This window comes from Mixophyes fleayi, chromosome 5, assembly GCF_038048845.1.
Source record: "Mixophyes fleayi isolate aMixFle1 chromosome 5, aMixFle1.hap1, whole genome shotgun sequence".
NCBI classification, from domain to species: domain Eukaryota; kingdom Metazoa; phylum Chordata; class Amphibia; order Anura; family Limnodynastidae; genus Mixophyes; species Mixophyes fleayi.
The window spans coordinates 241,948,211-241,972,248 of record NC_134406.1 but is presented as its reverse complement, the minus strand read 5'-3'; the positions used below and the strand labels follow the sequence as shown (position 1 = coordinate 241,972,248).

Sequence of the window (24,038 nt, the reverse complement as noted above, 5' to 3'; positions counted from 1 at the left end):
TACTTATCACAGGGACATGATGATAATTTATTAATTATTGTTTATTTTTTTTCTTTTATTCTATGACTTAACAACACATTGTAATGTTTGTGTACATTCCAACCTATTTGTTCCTTTTATACAGTGACTGCTCAGCTGTCCAGGTATTAGGACCTCTAACAGAATACAAAGGTGGCCCCTGCTGTGCCTAGTTCCTATAGGCTGACTCAGTACAACAGTAACCCAACATCACACAGAATGGGGTCTTAATCTCCACATTGAATAATGACGAAGTCTTTGGATGAAGAATGCTCCATACAGACTGATTACTAAGTGGTGTGAGTGATTAGAGGAGAAAGCACAAGTGGTAAACAGCTGACTCAGTAAATAGTTCTTAATGGCACCAGAGCCTTTAAATACAGCTGCTGCACTTACACTCACTTGAGCACGAATTACTCTGTTTACTCCGCACGGACGTTTTGACTGAGCCTCAGAAGTCGGCCTATAAAGATGTCCATAATATCACCATAGTACTGCTTGTCTTCAGGGCTCTGCTCAGAATGACTAATCTGCCCCCCTGCCCTGCCATAGACAAAGTGTAACCCCCCCCCCCCCCATTCCCGGTTATAGTCTGTAGACATAATAATGTGTGTATTTTTAGAGGAATTACATCCATTTATTTAACCATATTCACGGCTATCTGGAGTTAGCATTATTTTGTGGCACACGGTTCTCAGAACAGTCCATTTACGCCACATGGGTTTGTAAATTAATTTTTATTAACCTATTAACCTTATGGATTACAACCTCTCATTTGGACTACGTTGGACCAAGGAAGAAAAAGGATTGTAGGTAAGTATTTATTGGGGGGGAAAAAATATTTTATTGGTGGTATTTTTTTTTTACATTTTATTGGTGGGTGGGGGGTAATTATATTGGACACTATGCACTTGTATTCATGGGCTGTCCGTTCATGTTGGCATTTATAGTGCCACAGTAGTTTTCCACTCTACTTTAAGCATTTTTACCCGGGTACCAGGAGAGGCCCAGTGCTAATCAGCGTTTTTTTTTTCATTATTATTATTTTTTATTTACCCTTTTAGGAGAAATAGTTGAAACAGCATACAGCATGTGGTTTGAGCTATCTCGCCAGCCACAACCACATTTTTATTTTAATAACTATTTAGTGGTGGTTTGCCACGTGCTCGCTTGGTAAGCGAAGCGGTTTATACTCCAGCAAGGCCTGTGAACCACAAATGCAGTCTGAGGCCTAGATTTACTAAGCTGCGGGTTTGAAAAAGTGGGGATGTTGCCTATAGCAACCAATCAGATTCTAGCTGTCATTTTGTCGAAGGTACTAAATAAATGAAAGCTAGAATCTGATTGGTTGCTATAGGCAACATCCCCACTTTTTCAAACCCGCAGCTTAGTAAATCTAGCCCTGAGACCTTGCAGTTTGGTTTCATGCCATTTAATGTTTGGTTTGGTGAGACCACACTTTAGTAAATCTCCCCCTGAGACTACCTTATTTTCTGTTCACTTGCAGTTTAATTTTGTTCATACTTCAACCAGCCCTGAATTTTTATTTACTGACACATTATTATGTTATATGAAAAGGTGTCCAGATCTGATATAAGCGGCATCTGTCATAGGAAGAATGTCATTGTGATGGAGATGAGACCAGGGTAGTCCTACAAGAACAGAGACACTAATGTTAAATGACGTTGGCTGCATCTATAAGTTACTTTGCGCAATTCCTTTTGGTTGTCAAATGCCGCAAACCCTTCAAAAGCACCTGTGTTACTAATTCTCTTATTCTACTAATTCTCTAATTCCAGAATCTAAGTACAAGGACAACACTCCCAATCATTGCAATTCATAGAGTTCCGCAAACAGGACTCTCCGGGGAAAACATGCATTCTCTGTAATTGATAAAGAAACATAGGAATATGCAGCAGAGACAATAGGATTGTCCTGGAGAAACTTTGGGATATGAGAACGTGAAGAGAAAAGGAGCTTGAAAAAGGTAGTTGTTAAGATCCAGATACTTTTACCATGAAATGCTTTATATCTTACTTTCTTTTTCAAATTCACCAAAATCATATTATAAAAACTATGCGTATTACTACTAAATAGCTGAACCTCAAGAAAGGTCTGAAAGTTAAAATTGAGCTCATTCTAAGGTTCAATATGTTCTATTAGGCTGCCTCCCCCTAGTTACATGTCTGAGTCACATAGCATGGACTGGGCTATTAGATGTTGTCATGGGCAGGGTGTAGGAGGAGTACATTTAGCAAAGTCATCACAATTTGTGTTCTTTCTGTGTTAGGTACCTGGATGTGTGATGGGTCCCGGACCTCTGGCTATATTCTCTGTGCTCCTATCCTCCTGAGATGGGATGCGGGGCAAGCAGTAAGGTGCTCCCAGAGCCTATGGAGCCCCCTCTAAAAAAACACCCTTACTACGTCAAGTTGATCCGGGCTATGGTCCCGGTTCAGTTCTGCAATGAGCCTGCACAATGCAAGGCAGAATTCTGGGGGCTGCAAGAAGAACCTAAAAGAGATCAGGACATAGAAGCAAAGAAGAACCAAGTGGCTCGGTATCGTGTAAAGTTTGACCCCAGAGTTACAGCTAGGTAAGTTCATTCATGTTATACTGTGTTACACTGGGTTTGCATTAACACTGTCAATTGGTTCAGAATAATTATTTGCCTATTATTGCTTGATAACAAGCAGTATAAATGTAAATATCTTCATATAGATAAACTTGGCAATCAGTGCTTCACAGATTTTGAAGACTGTATAGCCATAAGTTAGTCTGCTAACAGGCATAGACATTATAAAAGATTTTATAGGGGGACAATCAGAAAATAGCAGTTTACTATGTAATGCTTATATCAGCCTTGACTGATGGAGCTCAATGTCTTCTAGTTCAGACCCCTCCGTGTTAGTGAATGTATTACATATCTGATGATCAGGAAACCCCAAAACCATATTCTGGGATCCCACTTGGTGTCTCAACGCACAGGATACGTACCTCAGATCAAATCTGCAATGTTGTAACTCGACTCTTTGTTAACACATTTCTTTTAAGATGTTTATGGTTTTGTATACAAAGACCGGAGGTTATGTTATTTTTAGATGTCCTTTGTATTTTTCCCACTTTCCCCTTACCAAACCAAGACCCCCCAATATGCTCCCTGCACCCCACCCCTACTTGAGTCCACCCCCTTCTTCCTTTATATTGTTAAACCTTAACAATCGTAAATAAAGGGATTAAATAAGACCAAAGCCATGACTCTTCCCATTGTCCCTGTCAGGTATAATTTCTTATCCCAGGGATGAGAAATCACTTAATTTTGCATTTTATCATAGAGTCTATAATAAAGTGATCGCAAGCACCCAAAAACTAGTGATAGAAGGGAGGAGAGGAGCATGAAGACTGCCAAAGAGGGATCCGACATCCCTTTCCTGCTATGCTCTCCCCATAGGCTATACATGCTAACGCCAACTTCACGGGTCAATTCTAAAAGCTAAGCTTTCAGAGCTTGATAAATTGGTCCAGACTGCAGTCCCCATTTAGAATTATGTGAACTGTGGTATTAGCCTAACGTGGGAGATATCTCCTGCATTAGACTTTTGTTATATAGCTCAGATAATAAAATATGTCTTAACCATATGGAAGCAGACATTTTCTGCGTGGTTTAAGGCTTGATACATAGGCCTCTTAGTATGTAACCATTCTTAGTATGTAATCACTCAAACCTAAGGTGGGCCTAATGTGGGCAATATTCACTTCTGGACCTACAGGAACCCGACCTAACCTGGCTGACAGCATGTACATACAGTTTGTATGTTCTCCCTGTGTTTGCGTGGGTTTCATCCGGGTGCTCCAGTTTCCTCCCACACTCCAAAAACATACTGGTAGGTTAATTGACTGCTATTAAATTGTCCTTAGTCTCTCTCAGTCTGTGTGTGTATGTTAGGGGATTTAGATTGTAAGCTCCAATGGGAAAGGGACTGATGTGAATGAGTTCTCTGTACAGCGCTGCGAAATTAGTGGCGCTATATAAATAAATAGATGATGATGATGATGATGATACACACAAGGAAGATAACATGAAATAAAAATCACTGTCACTCAAGGAATTAAACAAATGCTACGAATCTCTTCTGTGGGTCATAAAAATATGTAAGGTAATAGCAACAAATATTAAGTTCTACAATGATAACTGTAGTACAAAGGATAATGTTTCTCACGCTCTTGAAGAGGATGATAGGTGGAGTAGTCCCACAGTATTATTGAACGCGAGCTCCCCGATCTATACATTCTACATGGTCAGTAGAGCACAAGGATGGTTCCAGAGTGATAAGTAACAAATATTGCTCAGGATTAGGCAGGGGATCACTCATAAATAAGCGCCATGATCTGCAAGTCAGCACGTTCGGTCATTTCTAGTTCCAGTTAAACAAAGAAGAATCCTTGGATATGAATATGTTGATCATGCTATTAGGATTATATTATACAGAAAATAGAGGCGAAATCTAATCGCCTATATGGTCAAAATATAGGATCAAGATGATGCACAGACATTTTCTTCTATGACATAATGTACTGCTTGCGGTTCATGGGCGCTAACAAAAACATAAAAGGGCCTAATTTATAATTAGAGGCAAAGCAGAAAAACAGTACATGTGCAGCTTAGCAAAGAAATGCTGCATTGGATGGGGGCAAATCTAATATGTGCCAGGTCTATAAAGATCCTGTGTTATGGAAGATTTCATATTGCTGCCTATTGCAGAAAGTGATAGGGCAGTTTAGCTCAGCTACCCGGTAATACTGACCGGCAGCGGAAACAGGCCAAGCCAGTCAGGGGCCAAGGTGAGCAAACTGCGCATGCGTGAGACAATCTGCCAGCTCTCACAAGCACACTGGAAGTGGAAGCCCAGACTTTGGCTTCCAGCTCTAGATTCTATAAAAAAAAAGTTATTAAAAAAAATTAAAAAACAGAAGAACATGTAAAAATATAACTTTATTTAAAAAATAAATAAAAAAAATGCTTTTTTTTTTTACTAATAAAACATTTTTTTGCTATAGTGATCTCTGACTAATGCCGTCTTGAGATGGCGGTACTATAGGAGAACATGGGCAGTACTTGTACCACCACTGTCCTTGTAAAATAGGCGTCGCCTGAGGCCCCTGGCGGAGGCTTCTGTCAGCGATAGTCTTCACTTTGCAAGAAAAATTCTTAAATTTGGTGAAAAGTCTAAGGGGTAAATTTATCATGGTGCGGGTTTGAGAATGTGGATATGTTGCCTACAGCAACCAATCAGATTCTAGTTATCATTTATTTAGTTCATTCTACACAATGACAGCTAGAATCTGATTGGTTGCTATAGGCAACATCTCTACTTTTTCAAACCCACAGCTTTGTAAATAAATGCATTTGTACCCCTTACAATGCAACATGGTTTGTCCAGGAGCAGTTTTTTATGCTTTGTGCTTTGATCCTAACTCTAAGAACTCTAAGGGAGTCATGTAGAATTGGGCATAAGTCCGACCTGTAAAAGCACTTTTTAGACATGGGCATGCGCAGTACAATCTCAGACTGAGATGTATCTCCACCTTGTTTCTCTCTACACTTAGGTGGAATGTGGAGGGAGTGGGCCGGCAGGTGTAGGTATAGTACATTAAGGGTGTGTTAACACTCCTTACATACTATGCTGAGGAGGAATTGGTGGCAGATACGTCACTAGGAGGTGTATCTGTTGTGGCTGCTTTATCCCGGTGTAAGATCTGTGCTGATGAGCATGAACCTTGCATTGTATGTAAAAGAAAAGAAAGTATTTACTGGTAAAATCAGGGGAACAAAAAGTGTGGGCTACCCTGAATTTATCAGTACCAGCAGTAGTCAATGCCAGCCAGGGTTAGCAGGTAAACCCCCATCAATGTCAGCCAGGGTTAGCAGGTAAACCCCCATCAATGTCAGCCAGGGTTAGCAGGTAAACCCCCATCAATGTCAGCCAGGGTTAGCAGGTAAACCCCCAGTGTGGGGTCCCTTTACCATAGTGCGATATCAGCTCTAAGCCAGTCAGTCGTGCGCAATACCCTTCTGCGCATGCCCAGAACGCGGACACTCGGCCGTCAACGAAAGCAAGTCCGCTGCGAATGGCAATGCAAATGACAGTAACTACGGTCTACGATTTCGGGGAGTGAACGGGGTGGGGAATAGGCGTGTGCCCGTACTCGATGCACAATGTGGGCGCGCCAAACTCAAGCAAATGCAGCCATGACAAAATGAAGCTCTGCATGTGTGAAAGTTTCTTGTTTTTCTGATTTATCTCTTGCACCAGCTAAGGGTCTAGTCTAAGTTCTGGGTCAGTAGCGTATGCAGCTATAACATGTGTCTGCAATCAGTGGCAACTGAAGAAATGTATTTTATGTAGAGTAGACATTAAGGACAGCCTAATGTTTTTCAACAGAAAAAAAAATGTTTTTTTTTTAAAAAAAAATGTTTTTTTTATATAGTTTCCATTACTAATCATAAATGACTATATTATTGACAGGTAACATTAATTCATAATCATCATCATCATCATTTATTTATATAGCGCCACTAATTCCGCAGCGCTGTACAGAGAACTCACTCACATCAGCCCCTGCCCCATTGGAGCTCACAGTCTAAATTCCCTAATATAGACACACACTCACACAGACACAGACAGACAGAGAGGGAGAGACTAGGGTCAATTTTGATAGCAGCCAATTAACCTACCCGTATGTTTTTGGAGTGTGGGAGGAAACCGGAGCACCCGGAGGAAACCCATGCAAACACGGGGAGAACATATAAACTCCACACAGATAAGGCTATGGTCGGGAATCAAACTCATGACCCCAGTGCTGTGAGGCAGAAGTGCTAACCACTAGACCACTGTAATATATTTTTTTTCTGTGTGTTCTTTTGAGATTTCATATTCCACATTTGTATTGTTCGCATCCTGCAGTGTCTGGCCTAGTACAGCGGGGTGAACCTACACCCATAGTCAACACCACACGTATCATGAGATCCGCACCTTGCTGACTCCAGGAGTATGCAGATCTGATTTACGAGCCATTGCGAACAACTGCATGATGCGCTCAGAATGCGTGCCTTAATGACTCAGGCCCCCTATGTGGATTGGGTCTCCCTCCTAGGTTTAACCAGCACTGTGATGAAAACCACTATGGCTATTCCCACACCACTGGAGTGGTAAATGTTGGTCAATAAGTAAAAAAATAGATCTAAATCACGGTTTTGTGAGTGGTGCACTACAGGTCCCAGCCTGCCCATATGCATTGACAAAGTACCTGCTCATTAAAAGTTCTCGTCACGAATAAACTTTTAGCATTTATATTTATAGCCCAGGGATTTCCTACGCTCTGGTCACAGGAAATCTCCCGGTTATATATGTAACAGGCTAACCGCTAAGAGCTCACTTGTGACGAGAGCTCTCAGAAAGCAAGTCCTTCATCGTTCCATATGTTGTAGTTTTTTCCCAAGACTTGGAACTGTACAAGAAGAATAGGATGCGCGTGATGTCCATGTGGCTATAGGTGAGCAACAAAAAAGGGGAAAAGAGGGTGGTGAAGAGGCCCATACACATAATGGTGGTATGCAGTGTCCTGTAGTGCACCAGAGACCACGGAAAAAATCTATTCTTTTTTACTTATTAATTCACACCCATGGTGCCAGCGGTGGGAATAGTCCTAGTGTTTTTCAGCAGGGGCTGGTTAAACATGGGGGGAAAGGGGGCACATTTCTTTGTGGGCCAGAGCTCCCTAGAGAATCCTGTGTTGGCCGGCCTAAGGTTGGTTTGACACAATAACACCACCAGCCCTGGAACCTAATGCTGGTAGTGGTTCATTTGGGAGGACTTTTTGTACACCTGATTTTATCAGTACCAGTTTTTTTTTTTTAATAATTTATTATTTATTTAAAGGCCTTAAGAGCCATTGCGTATGATACACTTAAAATGTATCCTACACTTTTAATGTAGGTTACACTTTAAGCGCATCTAACAAAAATGTGTGCATTTTGCATACTACTCTGAGTTGCATGTATCTTAAGATACGTGCGGCTCGGAATACTACGAGTAAACTACGGGACGCAATTTACGCTTACGTTGTAAACTCTACATAAGGCCCTAAATGACCCTCAAAATTAGTTGCAGTTAGATATATAACCAAAGTAGGTAAATATCTATGACAAATATTTTAATCAAACTCGCCAACATTTTCAATAATTGAAAATTTCTTGATATTTGGAGAATTTCAAGATGAATGGAGTTGGACCAGATTGGTTGAGATAAATATGATAAAGTATTGTGTTTGTCTTACTCTTGTCACTGTATTTATACATTATGTATATATGCAATGTTTTATGAAGCAAGCAGAATCCTCTATATACAGTGCTCAGTGCCCTCTATCAGATAGTTACACAGGGATGTCTCAGGTCATTTAACTGAGACCTTTTCTTCTTTCTGTTCAGAACTCACAGAGCCATGAAGGAATTTGAGTAATGACAGAAAAAATATTTCATCTGCAAGTTCAGACAAGTAAAGTTTTCCAGTACATCATAGTCTATATATAAACTTGCATTATGTAAATTATGCTCAAAGCAGATAAATCATGCATCGCTTATGTTAATGAACTACTTAAGTCTTTTTTTAATTGCATTAAGACTTCTATACAAAATGGTAAGAGATACAAAAAGCAGCAGATGAGACAGTCATCAAGCTCCACAACACAGGGCCCAGAACTTGTGGGAATATTATGTCTCAGAGGGCCCCTTCTGCCAGGGGTGGATCTAGACTTTTCTTTTATGATGGGAGCGGTTTATAGATTAATTCCTCCTCCTCTCCAGTCCCAACTCCTGTAGGCCCTGTGCCCTACAACACTATGTGTAATACAAATTGTATTTTAGGATACAAGTCAGTCAGGTTTGTTCTTTACTTTATTGTTTTAAGTAAAACAATAGCTCTAAAATCACAAGAGCAACCAATAACAGATATTTCAGCCCCATCATCCCACTGCTGCCGCCTTCATCACACTCTGCCCCCTTTATCACACTACTACCCGCTTCATCACACTCTGCCCCCTTCATCCCACTCTGCTCCCTTCATCCCACTCTGCCCCCTTCATCACACTCTGCCCCCTTCATCACACTGTGCCCCTTTTCAGTCTGTTCCCCTTTTCACATTGTTCCACCTTTCCACCTTTATCACACTATTCCTTGCTTACCTTCCTATTGTCTTCTTTACTGTCAGTTGCTCCTCTCAGTGCAGCTCCTCAATAACACCATGAGGACGTGATGATGACACCCGACAATAAGTGATGTAGAGGGAGGCAGTGGGTGGAGGGCGCAGGAGAGTGGCACTGGAGGTAGATGGTTGTAACTTTGGAGTAGATCTTGGTAAATGGCTGTAACTTTGGAGTAGATCTTGGTGGATGGCTGTTACTTTGGAATAGATCTTGGTGGATGGCTGTAACTTTGGAGTAGATCTTGGTGGATGGCTGTAACTTTGGAGTAGATCTTGGTAAATGGCTGTAACTTTGGAGTAGATCTTGGTAAATGGCTGTAACTTTGGAGTAGATCTTGGTGGATGGTTGTAACTTTGGAGTAGATCTTGGTGGATGGTTGTAACTTTGAAGTAGATCTTGGTGGATGGCTGTAACTTTGGAGTAGATCTTGGTAAATGGCTGTAACTTTGGAGTAGATCTTGGTGGATGGCTGTTACTTTGGAATAGATCTTGGTGGATGGCTGTAACTTTGGAGTAGATCTTGGTGGATGGCTGTAACTTTGGAATAGATCTTGGTGGATGGCTGTAACTTTGGAATAGATCTTGGTGGATGGCTGTTACTTTGGAATAGATCTTGGTGGATGGCTGTAACTTTGGAGTAGATCTTGGTGGATGGCTGTAACTTTGGAGTAGATCTTGGTGGATGGCTGTAACTTTGGAGTAGATCTTGGTAAATGGCTGTAACTTTAGAGTAGATATTGGTAAATGGCTGTAACTTTGGAGTAGATCTTGGTGGATGGCTGTTACTTTGGAATAGATCTTGGTGGATGGCTGTAACTTTAGAGTAGATCTTGGTGGATGGCTGTAACTTTGGAGTAGATCTTGGTAAATGGCTGTAACTTTGGAGTAGATCTTGGTGGATGGCTGTAACTTTAGAGTAGATCTTGGTAAATGGCTGTAACTTTGGAGTAGATCTTGGTAAATGGCTGTAACTTTAGAATAGATCTTGGTGGATGGCTGTAACTTTGGAGTAGATCTTGGTGGATGGCTGTAACTTTAGAGTAGATCTTGGTAAATGGCTGTAACTTTGGAGTAGATCTTGGTAAATGGCTGTAACTTTAGCAATGGAACTGGGCAGTAGTATTACAGTACAATTTCTACTTATATCCATTTTTCAATATATTCTGTAATATATACATGGGGAAAGTCTGTACAGCACTTTTTACTCAAGTAATAATATATTAATTTACACCCTTTTTCATTTAATGCAGTCAGTAGCGGAACTACCACTGTGACATGGGGGGTACAGTGGTTATGGGGCCCAGAGGTGAACATGGCCCAGTCCATGTACTCTGGAGGGCCCCGCTCTGCTCTTCTGAGCATGCGCAGGGGGCCACACATAGCCAGGGAAGCACGACCCTAATTTCACATCTACATGTATTACACAATACTGCTTACTCTGACTTACATTATGAGTCATCCATCTGGCAGAGTTTGTTGAAGCGACTGATGTACGTCGGTTTTACTGGCTCAGTTTCAGTATCCTTCTAGGTTTATGTCCAACTTTATTATTGATTTATTTAAACAGTCATTGGAATATAGAACCAGTTAGCAGACATAAACATGTAAGCCTCCAGGTTTTGTGTTATACACATACGTTAATTGTGCCAGTTTTTAAATCTGCCATCTGCGGCAAATGTCTTGGGGAGGGTTTATATATTTTTTTGGACTGGAGCCTAGGATCTCACACTTCCTAAGCAGAAAAGGCAGATGTAACATTTTCCCATGAAAAATCCATCATGATAAACATTAATTATAATAAGACCAGCAATAAAACAGAAGACATGTCAGCAGGAACTTTAAATTTCTCACTATTGTAAAATATTTTTAACTACAAAACCATAATAAAAAATTATTGCACCTTCCTCCATTATTCAGTATCCTGAACCTCAGTTATCAACTATAGTTCTGTGCCTTCTATGATTGTTCTGTACTGGTTGCAAAGTGAAGTATACAAAGCAAATTGATGCCAATAGTCTGGATAATAGTATTTAAATGATCTTCCAATTTATTAGACACCACAGGCAAAGAGATGAGTAAGATCTAGCAATAAGAGAATACTGATATTATTATTATTCTTGTAGATTTGTAAGGCGCCACAGTTCTCCGCAGCGCAAACAGTACATACATTAAATAAGGATATACAAGGTAGACAAAATAAACACAGTCATGAAAACAAAGGGTATGAAGGACCCTGCTCATTAGAGAGCTTACATTCTAATTGGAAGAGGGTGCAGCTGAAACAAGAGGAGAAAATGTGGCTCAGAGTAGAGATTGGGACAGTTGTGAGGGTACATTAATGTAAAAAGTGTTATCAGCGATAAGGTAAGCTCTAAAAAAAAAAATGGTTTTCAAAGAGCGTCTAAAGATTTGAAGGCTGTGGGGAAGCCTGAATGAGCATGGTAGCGAATTCCATAAGTGGGGAGCAGCACGGGAGAAGTCTTGTAGGCATGAGTGAGAGGTGGTTACAAGAGATGAGACAAGGTGGAGGTCAGAGGTAGATCTAAGAGGGAGAGCATTTTGATTAAAGATTTGAGATGTATGACGGGATAGTGTTGTTGAGGACTTTGTAGGTAAGGGTGAATAAATTGAAGTTGATCCTGGAGGACACAGGGAGCCAGTGTAGGAATTTGCAAAGTGGTGCATCAGATGTGGAGCAGTGAAAGAGGAAGATCAGTCTTGCAACAGCATTTAGGGTGGATTGAAGCAGTGGCGGACCTAGACTTTATTGTTAGGAGGGGGGGATTTAGCATAATCACACCTCTCCTTTATTCTGATTGGCTGGCCCCGTCCCTGCCCACAATTGGCCTCACTCCTCTGCCATCTAGGACGCATATTAAAGGCAGGCATTGCCCCGATCACCCCCTCCTGGTTCCGCCACTGGATTGAAGTGTGGATATATTGGTGTCAGGAATGCCAGATAGCAGGAGGTTGCAATAGTCAAGATGAGAGATGATGAGAGAATGGATAAGAATTTTGGTAGCGTGTTGAGGTGGTAGCATTTTAAGGTGGAGTCAGCAGGACTGATATCAGAATTTCTTGAATAATGCCTAATTGTAGTCTATTAACATACAATTTACAGTGATTTCTATCTTCCAAAAGCATTTTAGCTCATTGATATGAATACTGGAAGACACAGGACAAATATACATGGGAAAGGGAAATATGTGTTATATTCTAAGGCAAATTAGATCCAAAAAATTTAAAGGACACAAAATATGTAGTGTTGCCAATATGTGTTTTCCTGATAGATTAAATAGAAAATATGTCTGTTCTTTTAATCTTGTAGAATCTACAATGTAGATTATATGTTAGTTGCATTCAATGTCCAACCAGTCAATGTGTCAGAGATGTTAATTACCAGCAGTAAAGACAAGTGAATAACTTAATTGAAAGAGATCCTATATATGGTTTACCAAGATGATTTTAATTAGTATTTTTCTCTTTCAGATATGATATTAAGGCTCTTATCGGAAGGGGAAGTTTCAGCAGAGTTGTGAGAGTTGAGCACAAAGCTACTCGACAACCATTTGCCATAAAAATGATCGAAACAAGAGCCAAAGAAGGCAAGGAAGTATGTGAGTCTGAACTTAACATCCTCCGAAGGGTCAGTCATCAGAACATTATCCAGTTAATTGAAGTGTTTGAGGCTCATGACCGAGTTTACATGGTGATGGAACTGGCCACCGGTGGGGAGCTGTTTGACCGAATCATTGCTAAAGGATCATTCACGGAACGGGATGCGACCAAGGTACTTCAGATGGTTTTAGATGGGATAAACTATCTCCATGGACTGGGTATAACGCATAGAGATCTAAAACCAGAAAACCTTCTCTATTACCACCCAGGGGCAGACTCAAAGATATTAGTTACTGATTTTGGTTTGGCAAACTCTGGTAACAAAGGTGGAGACTGGTCGATGAGGACCATATGTGGCACTCCTGAATACATTGCCCCTGAAATTATTCTGAGAAAGCCGTACAGTAATGCTGTGGACATGTGGGCTCTCGGAGTCATCACTTATATTTTGCTTAGTGGATCTATGCCCTTTGAAGATGAAAACCGTACAAGACTTTACCGGATGATCCTTAAAGGAAAGTACAGTTACTTAAGTGATGTGAGTATTCAGGGCTGTTTACATTTCTATATCATGTTTTAGACTCTTGTTTCAGTACATTTTGACATGCAGATATCCATTTTTGTTAGTGTTAGTGCAAATATGTGTGTTCCCATAACCTTTAAATAAAAAGTTGGACACCAATGGGATCTGGAGCTTTCCAAGCTCATACAATATAGCCCATTGTTCCCAAATGTATTAAAACAGCTGTATAATCATAGGTTCACTTATCAGGGCTGGTGCAGGCACTGGGAGGCACTCTAGCCCCCTCCCCCGTCTGAATCGGCGCACATACCCTTTTAAACTTGGTAGGTGGGACGTTGGGGGTAGTGTGGTACTAGGCTGTGACATCATAGCCAAGCATCACATTACCAGAGTAACAGTGACCTTGGCGGAGCTGCAGCCAGCTGGGAGAGGCTTTGTGTCAGTGACTGGCGCTCTGCGCAGAGACATTGGCCCTGTAATTTACCATGTTAAATTGGGTTCATCAATGAGAATTGAGTTTAAGATCTTGGCTGGACTGCTGGGGCACATTGGAGTCCTCTGAATGTGACAAAATTATATTATTATATATGATGTGAGGAGGGGAATGGAGACAAGCAGGGATCACAGATGGAATTAAATATGGGAAGAAGCAGATTATAACCGCAGAACAGTAACAGTACTAATATGAGGCTCCTGTCAAAGTAAGGTAGGATTGCTGTGTCAAATAAGTCTTTATATGAAGTGAGATTTATACATAAAATTTGTTTGCACTGTATATGCTATTGGTTTGTGCAAAGGAACTGAAGATATTTCTCAGTAATCAGCTTACACAGCTTGGTAATAAGAAAAGTAAGTGTGAAATCCGGTGGGATAACAGCAGTCACAAATGAATACAAAATTAAAGACAATATGAATATAGAATATGTTGATACATATGAAACTGAAGGTTCTATCGCGCACTGGTGGTCGGTGAGCAGCAGTAAGATTCATTTTGTATCTGCCGCTTGAATTTATCAATCCAGGGCTCATTTACGAACCCTGGCGAAAGTCCCCCATCCCAAACTAACTAAAACCTCCATCATCAGCAGCCTAACGCTGCCAGCAAATGGGGGCTCTGACCCCTCTGCGACTATTGCACATCCTAATATTATTATCAATTGTGGGAGATGAATTAGAAAAAAAAAAGAAAAGAGTGTAGATGGTAAATAGTGCAGCAAAACAGACCAGATGTGGGTTCAGATTAAACTGCCTGCTTTACACTGATCAAAACAGACTTGGATTATGTGTTTTGTTTATAAACATAAATGGACAACGTCGTTGTTGTTGTTGTTGAACTGCATACTTTACTCTGATTCCCAGACAAATAGTGTGTATTTCAGTATGGGAAGTATGGGAAGTTGCTCATACATGACTTAGGCTACAACTGGACATTTTAAACTTATTTGAAACCAAATGAAGTACATATATATTTTTATATTGTTTTGCCAGTGGAAGATGTTTCTTGATCTGTGTATGTCTCATTTGAGATCCTTGGATATGTCTATAATGAGCCAATCTGAGGCATGGTCTTAACAACATGTACTGGAGGGAAGCAAAACTAATGGAACTAATTTAAAACATACTGAATTTCTTGATGTAAATAGTGATATTACCTTATTTGGAGATCTAATAATGTTCAAATATATATATATATATATATTTGAACAAAAATGGTGAGGCGCATATACAGATATGCGCCTCACCATATATGAACAGTCATATTCTAGAAGAACAGGCTGCAAAGTGACCATGGCTAAGGCATGTGGGCCTACTTAAAGGTGGTGGGGCAGCCCCCCTTCCCCTAGTTAGAGCCCCGGGTGCTCCTACACTACTGTAACACAGCCAAGTAGAGAACCAATGGGGCTCGGGGGTGACCAGGAGGGCCAATTACAAATCACAATCAAGAGATAGATGACTGCATGTAACAGCCCCTGTGGTTACCATCTGGCTATGGTAGGGTAGTGCAGTCAGGGCCAGTGCAAGCTTTCTCTGCGCCCCACAGCCTCCCATCGAATACCCACACCCTCACACACTTGACTTTTGTAAAATAAAAATAATAACTTACCTTCTCCTGGCTGGCAGGTGAGGCTGCAGTCCAGATGCACTGATGTCTGATGCAGAATTGCGGGGGGAGGGTGGATCACCAAATGTTAGATTTTGAAACAAACCTAAATAAAAAAACTTGTGACAATAAGCCAAAAATAGTTCCATCCCTCTCCCCACACATTACACTAATTCCACCCCACCACTCTCCCCACACATTACACTAATTCCACACCACCGCTCTCCCCACACATTACACTAATTCCATCCCACCGCTCTCCCCACACATTACACTAATTCCACCCCACCACTCTCCCCACACATTACACTAATTCCACACCACCGCTCTCCCCACACATTACACTAATTCCATCCCACCGCTCTCCCCACACATTACACTAATTCCACACCACCGCTCTCCCCACACATTACACTAATTCCACACCACCGCTCTCCCCACACATTACACTAATTCCATCCCACCGCTCTCCCCACACATTACACTAATTCCACACCACCGCTCTCCCCACACATTACACTAATTCCACACCACCGCTCTCCCCACACATTACACTAATTCCACATCACCGCTCTCCCCACACAGTACACTAATTCCACACCACCGCTCTCCCCACACATTACACTAATTCCACATCACCGCTCTCCCCACACATTACACTAATTCCATCCCACCACTCTCCCCACACATTACACTAATTCCACACCACCGCTCTCCCCACACATTACACTAATTCCACACCACCGCTCTCCCCACACATTACACTAATTCCATCCCACCGCTCTCCCCACACATTACACTAATTCCACACCACCACTCTCCCCACACATTACACTAATTCCATCCCACCGCTCTCCCCACACATTACACTAATTCCATCCCACCGCTCTCCTCACACATTACACTAATTCCACCCCACCACTCTCCCCCCACATTACACTAATTCCACACCACCGCTCTCCTCACACATTACACTAATTCCACCCCACCACTCTCCCCCCACATTACACTAATTCCACACCACCGCTCTCCCCACACATTACACTAATTCCACCCCACCACTCTCCCCACACATTACATTAATTCCACACCACCGCTCTCCCCACACATTACACTAATTCCATCCCACCGCTCTCCCCACACATTACACTAATTCCACCCCACCGCTCTCCCCACACATTACACTAATTCCACACCACCGCTCTCCCCACACATTACACTAATTCCACACCACCGCTCTCCCCACACATTACACTAATTCCACACCACCACTCTCCCCACACATTACACTAATTCCATCCCACCGCTCTCCCCACACATTACACTAATTCCACACCACCACTCTCCCCACACATTACACTAATTCCACACCACCGCTCTCCCCACACAATACACTAATTCCATCCCACCACTCTCCCCACACATTACACTAATTCCACCCCACCGCTCTCCCCACACATTACACTAATTCCATCCCACCGCTCTCCCCACACATTACACTAATTCCACACCACCACTCTCCCCACACAGTACACTAATTCCACACCACCGCTCTCCCCACACATTACACTAATTCCATCCCACCGCTCTCCCCACACATTACACTAATTCCATCCCACCGCTCTCCCCACACATTACACTAATTCCACACCACCACTCTCCCCACACAGTACACTAATTCCACACCACCGCTCTCCCCACACATTACACTAATTCCATCCCACCGCTCTCCCCACACATTACACTAATTCCATCCCACCACTCTCCCCACACATTACACTAATTCCATCCCACCGCTCTCCCCACACATTACACTAATTCCATCCCACCGCTCTCCCCACACATTACACTAATTCCACCCCACCACTCTCCCCACACATTACACTAATTCCATCCCACCGCTCTCCCCACACATTACACTAATTCCATCCCACCGCTCTCCCCACACATTACACTAATTCCACACCACCGCTCTCCTCACACATTACACTAATTCCACCCCACCACTCTCCCCACACATTACACTAATTCCACCCCACCGCTCTCCCCACACATTACACTAATTCCATCCCACCGCTCTCCCCACACATTACACTAATTCCATCCCACCGCTCTCCCCACACATTACACTAATTCCATCCCACCGCTCTCCCCACACATTACACTAATTCCATCCCACCGCTATCCCCACACATTACACTAATTCCACCCCACCACTCTCCCCACACATTACACTAATTCCACACCACCGCTCTCCCCACACATTACACTAATTCCAACCCACCGCTCTCCCTACACATTACACTAATTCCACCCCACCACTCTCCCCACACAGTACACTAATTCCATCCCACCACTCTCCCCACACATTACACTAATTCCACACCACCGCTCTCCCCACACATTACACTAATTCCACACCACCGCTCTCCCCACACATTACACTAATTCCATCCCACCGCTCTCCCCACACATTACACTAATTCCACCCCACCTCTCTCCCCACACATTACACTAATTCCACACCACCGCTCTCCCCACACATTACACTAATTCCACACCACCTCTCTCCCCACACATTACACTAATTCCACCCCACCACTCTCCCCACATATTACACTAATTCCACACCACCTCTCTCCCCACACAGTACACTAATTCCATCCCACCACTCTCCCCACACATTACACTAATTCCACACCACCGCTCTCCCCACACATTACACTAATTCCACACCACCGCTCTCCCCACACATTACACTAATTCCATCCCACCGCTCTCCCCACACATTACACTAATTCCACCCCACCTCTCTCCCCACACATTACACTAATTCCACACCACCGCTCTCCCCACACATTACACTAATTCCATCCCACCGCTCTCCCCACACATTACACTAATTCCACCCCACCTCTCTCCCCACACATTACACTAATTCCACACCACCGCTCTCCCCACACATTACACTAATTCCACCCCACCACTCTCCCCACACATTACACTAATTCCACCCCACCACTCTCCCCACACATTACACTAATTCCACACCACCGCTCTCCCCACACATTACACTAATTCCATCCCACCACTCTCCCCACACATTACACTAATTCCACCCCAAACTAGCTGGGCCGCGGCGGTGGATGTCAGGAGCATTCCCGGCTGTTTTCCTGGTAACTGTCGGAATATATATATATATATGTACACACACAGTGATGAATGGTGGAGGTATATGTCCCAGGCTTTCTGTCTTGAATTCTCTAAAACCCCAGGGAGATTGTCTTGTGTGGAAAAGAGCTTCCCAAAGAGTGTATTCGGCTTCAGAAGAAGTTGTTAAGGGTCCCTGGGGGTTATGTATGGAGAGAGAGAAGGGTGGGCTCCATACATAAGACCCAGTCTGGGTCTTCTGATCTCCCAGTCTCGCAGCAGACTAATGCAGAGTTGCACCTTCAAGGTGGTGACAAACATATGGTAGGTAGTTTCCTCTCTCTCTCACAATCTGGAAAGGAGGTTGGTTGGTTGCCTCCTGAGAGACACATGGTCCCTCACTAGAGAGGGTGTTCCTGTATGTAGCCACACCCACTTTCAGTTTTTTTTAAAGTTCACATCATAAAAAGCTGCTGTAAGCCTTTGTGAATAGTTTGTTCATTAGAGACTTACAAAGTACAATGTTACCAACCGGATTTCTTTGCTAATGTCACTTTGTGAATTCAGATAAAGTGATATTTGCCTACGTTTCCCTCTGGGAGGTGTTGAGGTATGAAGAGTAGAGGTGAGCATTGCTTGATGATGTCATTTATTTCATGACATGAGTGGTTTGGGGCATACCATAACTCTAATTGCATCTTCACCAGTGGCGGGACCCTAGCACCCTAGCAGGTGCGAGCTGCCTGCGGCAGCACAATGTATACATGTCCCCGTTGCCTGAAAGGCAGACAAGGAATCCACAATCAGAGCAGCCGTGCAGCACCCTCTCCCTGGTCTCTGCCATGTGCCAACAGGGACATATATATATTGTGCTACTGCAGGTACCCCGCACCTGCAAGAAGAGATAAAGGGGAAGGGGAACTATATTACCCCCTTCCAAGAAACAATCTAGATCTGCATCTGATGATCACACCCCTTGCGAGCATAAAAGCCCCTTGCAGAGGATTGCCTGCTCTCCCAGAAGCCTGGGAGGTCTCTCCCTAATTCAGGAGCAGGGCCTGGCTGGCAAATTTTAACCTGGGGGGGGAGACTCAGCAGCCAACCCAGCCCATGGCTGTCCACTTTCGGATCGGCCTGGGGAACAGCCCACCAGCCCAGCCAGCCCCTGTTTGGGACTGTCCTGGCCATTACAGTAGAGTGACCACAATGAATAAAGGTTTCACCAGTGTAGAAGTTCTAAATTCACCTGCCAGACACTGCGGGATAATGATCTATTACAGAGAATTCCAAAGCATCCACTCAATGTACAGTAACTATGAGTTTCAATGGATTTTGGTAGTCTGTGTTTAAAGTTTATATAAGAAAGTCTTGGCAACACTAAGAGGAAATAATTACAAATTCTTAGACCTACCTCATATCTCCACAGCTGCAAAGCAACATTGTTCAAAAGATACTCATGAAAAATATGAATCAATCAGTTATAACCAACAGAAGTCTATTTAGAGCCCTTCCTTTCAAACCATACGTTTATTTAATAATGTATATCTCCCATATACATGGCACAATTATTTATTTCATTTCATTTTTTTTTCCGTAAGTGTGTGTCACCTGTAAACGTTTTAATTTGCCCCATGGATATAAGAGGGCGCAGTGGACCTCTATGGGCCCTGTCCCAAAAAATCTAGGGGGATTGTGTGGTCTTTTGGTTCATACTCCCTTGAACCCCTCCAAGGTGGGGTGCTAAAGCCCCTGATGCCCATTGTAGCCTTATGGGCCACGGGGTTGGGGCTTTGCATCTGGATGATAGAAAGCACACACCTTTTATATGAAGAACTAATGTAAGCTGTATTACTCAATAATCACTGGAGCACATGGTGGATACATTTCTTTTGCAAGGAATTTCCAAGAATTTTTACATTGGTTTACTTTTCGTGTTTAGATCCGCTTTAAGGATCAATTTATTTATTACATGGTTTAATATTTGTGTTTACTGAAAGAGAGATATGAACACTGGCAAAATTGCGGCTTGGAATTCCCAAGAATTATTGATTACAAAATGTTACAAAAGTACAATACCTCCTTTGACCACCAAGTGGCGATACAAATCCATTCAATTCCGACTGTGGGTCTGATTTTGAGTTAGCAGCAAAGCAAAGAAAAGGAGCAAATTTGCACCTTGCCAAAAAAACATGTTGCATCAGAGGGGGAGGGAGTAAATTTAAAATGTAGGGACAGATTATTAGTTGGGATACGGCATGTAATAGATCAACTTTAATTTCAGGGTAAAAATAAAGCTGTCAAGTACAGTGTGCTACGTGAAAAAACAGTCTGTATTTTAGAAATACTGTATAAATAAGTCAATTTGTGCCCCGTGCATTGTAACATGGTTTGTCCAGGTGCAAAGTTGCTCATTTTCTTTGCTTTGCTCCTAACGTAAAATCAGGCCATATATGTTTATTGTACTATTGTAGCAATTGATATACATTTTTAGAGCAGAATTCATGTATATCCTACTTGTGTATGCTACATGTATGACATGTATATATAACAAATGTCATATAGCATTTTTTTAAATGAACGATTGAAAAGGTGCCCATAGAAATCACGTGTTTCAGCCTGGGAACTGTCATAGGCTATCATATATGTTACAGCTGAATAACCATCCTTAGAAATTCTGTTCTTCCAACTGGATGGGGGAAATTTGAACAAGGAAAATTTAGCTCCACTTTATTTCAGAACGTTGAAAATAACCTTAATAAAAACTGTTGATGGAAAAAAAAGAAAATGTTGTTTTAATCTCTAACAGTCAGTGGTCAAAGTAAAATGAAATCGTAAGGAATGGAGAATACCTGTAACGAGTTATTAGTGGGACCATCATTGTGTTAAAGGGATTTCTACCAGTCAGCAGTTTGGCTCCTGCTAATTGTGATTAGCCACCCAGGGACCTTTGTTGTAGGAAAATGTTGATAATAAATTAAAGCTAATAAAACAGGTAATAATCATTCATAAATAATGAACTAGTGAGATAAATGATGGCTGTATTCAACATCTTACTCACAACCTATAAAAGCCATAAAGTATGAATAGACCTAATGACTGCAAACTAAATAAATCGAGGCAACCAATTTTTTTTTTAAGCACATACTGATCAACATACAATTCCAATATATAACATGATAAAGCAAATATAATCTGTTGGGCAGTGTTACTATGGTATTTGCTAAAGATAAATGGATCTCTCCAGAGGCAAACCGAGGGGGGGGGGGGTCCCTAGTGCGTGGAAACCCCCCTCCTAGCCTGGGGCACTGTATAATTGAGGTGACTGGGACCTGCCCCCGCTTCACACGGCTCTGCTTGAAAAGGGAGAGCTGTGTGCACCTAACAGCAGTGTACGCAGCATTGCCTGTGTATATTATGGGGATAAGAAGAGTTGGAGAGCAGTCAAGCACTGTCTAAAATTATAGCCACACACCCATACATGCTGGTCACGCCCACTGGTGGCGTGGTGTGGAAACCCCCCTCTACAAATCCTGCGTTTGCCCTTGCTCTCGAGGTACAGAAATCCTGACCTCTATGACCATATAAACACTCAACACTGCATTTGAACTAGTTATTAGCTTATGCAGCGTTGTTGAGCACGTGACAAAGTTTATGATTTTGGATAGTTTAGTGACTGTTCTATTATATAAAACAAGGATGACTGTTGTGTTATCCCCATCAACGGTAGATTGTAAGTTCTATGCAGCTCTCACCTGCTGATTTAATACATGTTCCTGTACTGTTAATATTGCATGTTCAATTGTCTCCATGATTACACAGCTCTGAGGAATGTGCTGATGTTAAAGAAGTAAATGATAATAATAATAATACTAGTGATAATAATAACTGCAATAATAATTATTATTAGATCTATCATGTTGCAAACAAAATGCATTTCATTATATCCCGTTTGAATAGTGCTGAGGACATTGTCAAGGACTTGTAGAATTCCTTTGTTTAGATGCCATAATATGCATTTTATTCAGCATAAAGTCTGTTTGTTTAGTGTCTAACAAAAACCCAAGAGCTTTCTTGCTAGAGATGAGTTAATGATCAAGGGTTCTGTTTCAAGAACTATTGAGTAGCTTGATTTTTGCTAAAACAATTCACAATTATTCATCTTTTAGTTCTGGGACAAAGATGTTCTTTAAAACTAATGTCTGAGGATAAAGAAATGTTTAATGCAATTTGTTTACAATTTTATCTTTGTTTCATAAATGTAATCATCCAAAAACAATATTGAAAATTAGGATTTGTATCAAATCCACATGTTCGGTGCCAGGATTGGCAAATTTTTAGCCTGGGGGGCAAGACTGCACTCAGCAGCCTATTAGGAACATTATAAAAGGAAAAAAAGGCAGGTGACGCAGCCCAGGGTAGCCCACTATGGGATGCCCACCTGCCCATGTTCAGTGTACAACACATATTCATTAATAGCAAAGGCTGAAGCAACTTTAAGCATGTGTGGCCATAATAGAGCGTGATGCCTGAGAATAATGTAAATTAATCTGAATGGTGTATTGTCATGCAAGATGTAAATGAGAACTGCCATTGGTCATTGTGTGTGTGCCATCATCTTCCAACAACTCTAACAAAAGCTCAGTGATCTAACGCTGCTTGGCACCCAATTATGGACAGTGATCCGATGGCTCTGTAGTTGGGTCAAGGAGTGGTCAGCTCAGCTTTATACACATAATCATCACTGTTTATGTAGTTTATTGAGTATAAGTATATATGGTTGCTTACTGAGACATTACTATTTTCTTAAAACAAAATGTTGTGTTTTTCAGCCTTGGCCAAATGTTTCCAATCTTGCAAAGGACTTTATAGACCGCTTGCTCACTGTGGATTCCGGTGATCGACTATCGTCAAGTGATGCCACCCAACATCAATGGATCAAGTCTATGGCTGCGTCATCATCTATGAAGAATCTTCACAGGTCTATCTCACAGAACATAAAGAGAAGGGTCTCCTCTCGGTGCCAGAGCACCAAGTCCGAGCAGTCTCTGAAATCCGGTCATTCCAACAAGTCCCGGCGGATGAGAGAGATTATGGAACGTAACCTGCGTTACCAAACACATGTTGTGAGCAGGGATGCCTGTAAATGAGCATTTCACACAACATTTTACCTCTTTTGTGTCATCATTCATACAAAAAGCTTTTTATGCACATGTCTGGTTTACTTTCCATTGATTGACGTTGTACAGGGAAATTTTATGCATTTCAAAAAGTGTCCACAAATAGTAGTCCTGGGGTAAATTTATCAAGCTGCGGGTTTGAAAAAAGGGGAGATGTTGCCTATAGCAACCAATCAGATTCTAGTTATCC

General features: G+C 42.0%; 1 protein-coding gene across 1 annotated transcript; it reads left to right on the top strand.

Annotated features, from left to right (window-relative positions):
* The first annotated feature begins 1,821 nt into the window (after nt 1-1,821).
* On the top strand, nt 1,822-24,038 carry PSKH2 (protein serine kinase H2). Its single transcript, XM_075211398.1, has 4 exons — nt 1,822-2,005; nt 2,309-2,614; nt 12,769-13,435; nt 23,501-24,038. The coding sequence occupies exons 2-4, from the start codon at nt 2,373-2,375 to the stop codon at nt 23,816-23,818; spliced, it is 1,227 nt and encodes a 408-aa protein (XP_075067499.1). The 5' UTR covers nt 1,822-2,005; nt 2,309-2,372; the 3' UTR covers nt 23,819-24,038.